Source organism: Galeopterus variegatus, unplaced genomic scaffold (genome assembly GCF_000696425.1).
Source record: "Galeopterus variegatus unplaced genomic scaffold, G_variegatus-3.0.2 Scaffold7163, whole genome shotgun sequence".
Taxonomy (NCBI): domain Eukaryota; kingdom Metazoa; phylum Chordata; class Mammalia; order Dermoptera; family Cynocephalidae; genus Galeopterus; species Galeopterus variegatus.
In genome coordinates this window covers 94,263-97,057 of record NW_007733274.1, presented here as the reverse complement: position 1 = coordinate 97,057, position 2,795 = coordinate 94,263, and the positions used below count along the sequence as shown (strand labels likewise).

The 2,795-nt window shown below is 40.1% G+C and overlaps 1 protein-coding gene across 1 annotated transcript in view; it reads left to right on the top strand.

Moving 5' to 3' along the window:
* LOC103607139 (transmembrane protein 182-like) overlaps nucleotides 1–477 on the top strand; it is a 23,783-nt gene extending 23,306 nt beyond the window's left edge. The window contains exon 3 of the mRNA XM_008591677.1: nucleotides 16–477. Within this exon, the coding sequence (XP_008589899.1) occupies nucleotides 16–189 (174 nt within the window). The 3' untranslated portion in view covers nucleotides 190–477. The remainder of the gene's footprint in view (nucleotides 1–15) is intronic.
* The last annotated feature ends 2,318 nt before the right edge of the window (nucleotides 478–2,795 follow it).

The following is a 2,795-nucleotide window of genomic DNA, read 5'->3' as shown; positions in this document are numbered from 1 at the left end:
GTCATCTGGGTCCAGGCAGTGGCCGACATGGAGAGCTACAAAAACATGAAAATGAAAGACTGCTTGGACTTCAGCCCTTCTGTTTTGTATGGCTGGTCATTTTTTCTGGCCCCAGCTGGGATATTTTTTTCTTTGTTGGCTGGATTACTCTTTCTAGTTGTTGGACGGCATATTCAGATACATCACTAATCAAACTTGTCACGAGTACTTTCTTGAGAGATTTTAAGACAGAGTATACTTTTTTTTCCATTTTATTTCAGTGATCCCAGCATAGAATTAGTGGATGTAGCTTTTTAGTTGCTGCTCAAATTAACCATTTTACTTGTGATTTTCTCTGATAAGAAGGTCCCAGGCTCTCTCCAGATGCTAACATGTTTTCATCTTATCTAGGTGCTATCAAGAACCTAGTGTTGTAGGGAGTGGGTGAATGTGCCTCCTCTTCATTGCACATGTTGGAGTTTGTGGAGGTTGTCAAGGCTTGGTAAGAGCATCATAACATCACATATAGTTTGGTTTAAAATCTCCTTGACATTTGCTTCTGCTGCTAATTAAAAAAAAAAAATCCTTGGAGAATAAGAATGGGAAACAAAATGTTGCCACAAAAATTATTTTGTTTCTTCTCCACACACATACATATCCAGATACAGGTGCACACCCCCTGTGAGCAAATGATTCATTATTTAAAAATAGACAGGAGTTGCTCTTGTTAGCAGGAACCATATACTCATCAGTTAAAATGAGCCACCACAAACAAAACTGAGTGTCTTTATTCTGCTTTCTTACCGCAGTGGTTTGTTTAACTAAGTTTATTCACTTAATTGTGCATGCTCACATAAGCCTTAAACTACATTTAAAAGTGGCAAACCTTTAACCAAATTATGTATAATGCAGGGCCGAGCCCGTGGCACACTTGGGAGAGTGCAGCGCTGGGAGTGCAGCATCGCTCCCGCCGCGGGTTCAGATGCTATATAGGGATGGCCGGTGCACTCACAGCACTCACTGGCTGAGCGCGGTGCAGCCGGTCTCAAAAAGGACAAAAAAAAAAAAAAAAAAAGAACAAATTATGTATAATGCAGGGCCGAGCCCGTTGCACACTTGGGAGAGTGCAGCGCTGGGAGTGCAGCATCGCTCCCGCTGCGGGTTCGGATGCTATATAGGGATGGCCGGTGCACTCACAGCACTCACTGGCTGAGCGCGGTGCAGCCGGTCTCAAAAAGGACAAAAAAAAAAAAAAAAAAAAAAAAAAAAAAAAAAAAAAAAAAAAGAACAAATTATGTATAATGCAGAATGGATTTTTATGAACTTAAAGTGAGTTCATTGTATAATGTAATATGGTTTAAAATATGGAAAAACCAAGTGCCTCAGCTTAGTACATAATTCTATTTGATATTTTAAAATTCCCACTTAAAAAGTATATTGCTAACATGTTCACCATGTGAAAATTTATTGATGAACCATGCTTTTAAATTCTCTAGCTATAAACTTTCAAAATACTTCCATATGAGGATTATAATAGCCTTGCTTTATTAAAAACCATGAAATACTGACTTTCCCTAAGGTTTTATGGTTTCAAGTTCTTCTGATCATTTGGTTCCCTTAATTATTGTCCCTCTTTTCTTCATCTTTACAATACATATATTAACATTTACAGATTCCCTGTTTCCTTTAACCTCCTTGAAGAAAAGTTTTTGTAAGAAAAAATAATTCTTTATTACTCAATAGTTGTAGTGGATTGAACTATGTCCCCCTAAAACTCATTGGAATTTGAATTGTGTCCCCCAAGTTTTATATATTAGAAACTTAGTCCCCACTGTGACTGCTAAAAGGGTTGGAAATCCTATTATGGTAATTGAAAGATGGAGCCTTGAAGAGGTGATTAGGTTGTAGGACCTGCAGCAGTGAATGGATTAAAAATTGTGGTCAGGGGCGTGGTTCTGAGGGCTTTAAAAGGAGAGTGCACGAGAGGTTAGTCTCTGACATTTTCACAATGTGATACCCTCCCATCACTGTCACCACCACCAAGACGTTCACCAGCTGTGTTCCCTGGACCTTGGACTTCTGAAACTGTAAGAAATAAATTTTGTTTTCTTATAAATCACCCAGTTCTGTGTATTTTGTTATCAGCAACAGAAATGGACTAATGCAATAGTGTAGACGTTTTGCATATCAAAGATGTTCCTTTGGCACTAATGTTGATTGAAATCAAACCCATCTGAGAGGCCTAGGTCCGATTTGCATTCTGGAACCTTCACCTCAGAGGACATTGGTGTTCGTGAAGACACAGAGCAGCTGCGGGTGTGTGAGCGCTGTCGGAGGTGCAGTGTGTCCTTCTGCAGCTGTGGTGAGAAAGACAGGCAGGACTCAGGCGAGGGAGTCACCACCCAGGAGGTGCCCTGGGATAGTGGACCATTGCTTTCCATCCTGCTGTCCTCCCCACGGTGGAGAGCTTGCTCAAGACTTCTCTGCACGTTTTGTGTTTTTCCGTTAAGCCTTGTTTCAGTGGCAGGGAGCTTTGGAACAATAGCAAAGGCCTGAGGGGTCATGAGGGCATTTTAGTGACAGTTAGGACTTGCTTGTAATGACAGCAACAGTAACAACAATAAAATATTCCAGGGGTTGTTGAACTGATTTCTCAAGTCATTTCAGTAAACTCAGAAATAGTTTTGTGATCCTTTTTGTCTTTCTCTGTTTCAATTTTATACGGCTTCATTTACTTCCTTGCTTTTGGCTTGACTATTAGAAAAATAATTATGAGGTCTGTTACACATAGTGACTGTGACACTAAGTTATGGCAT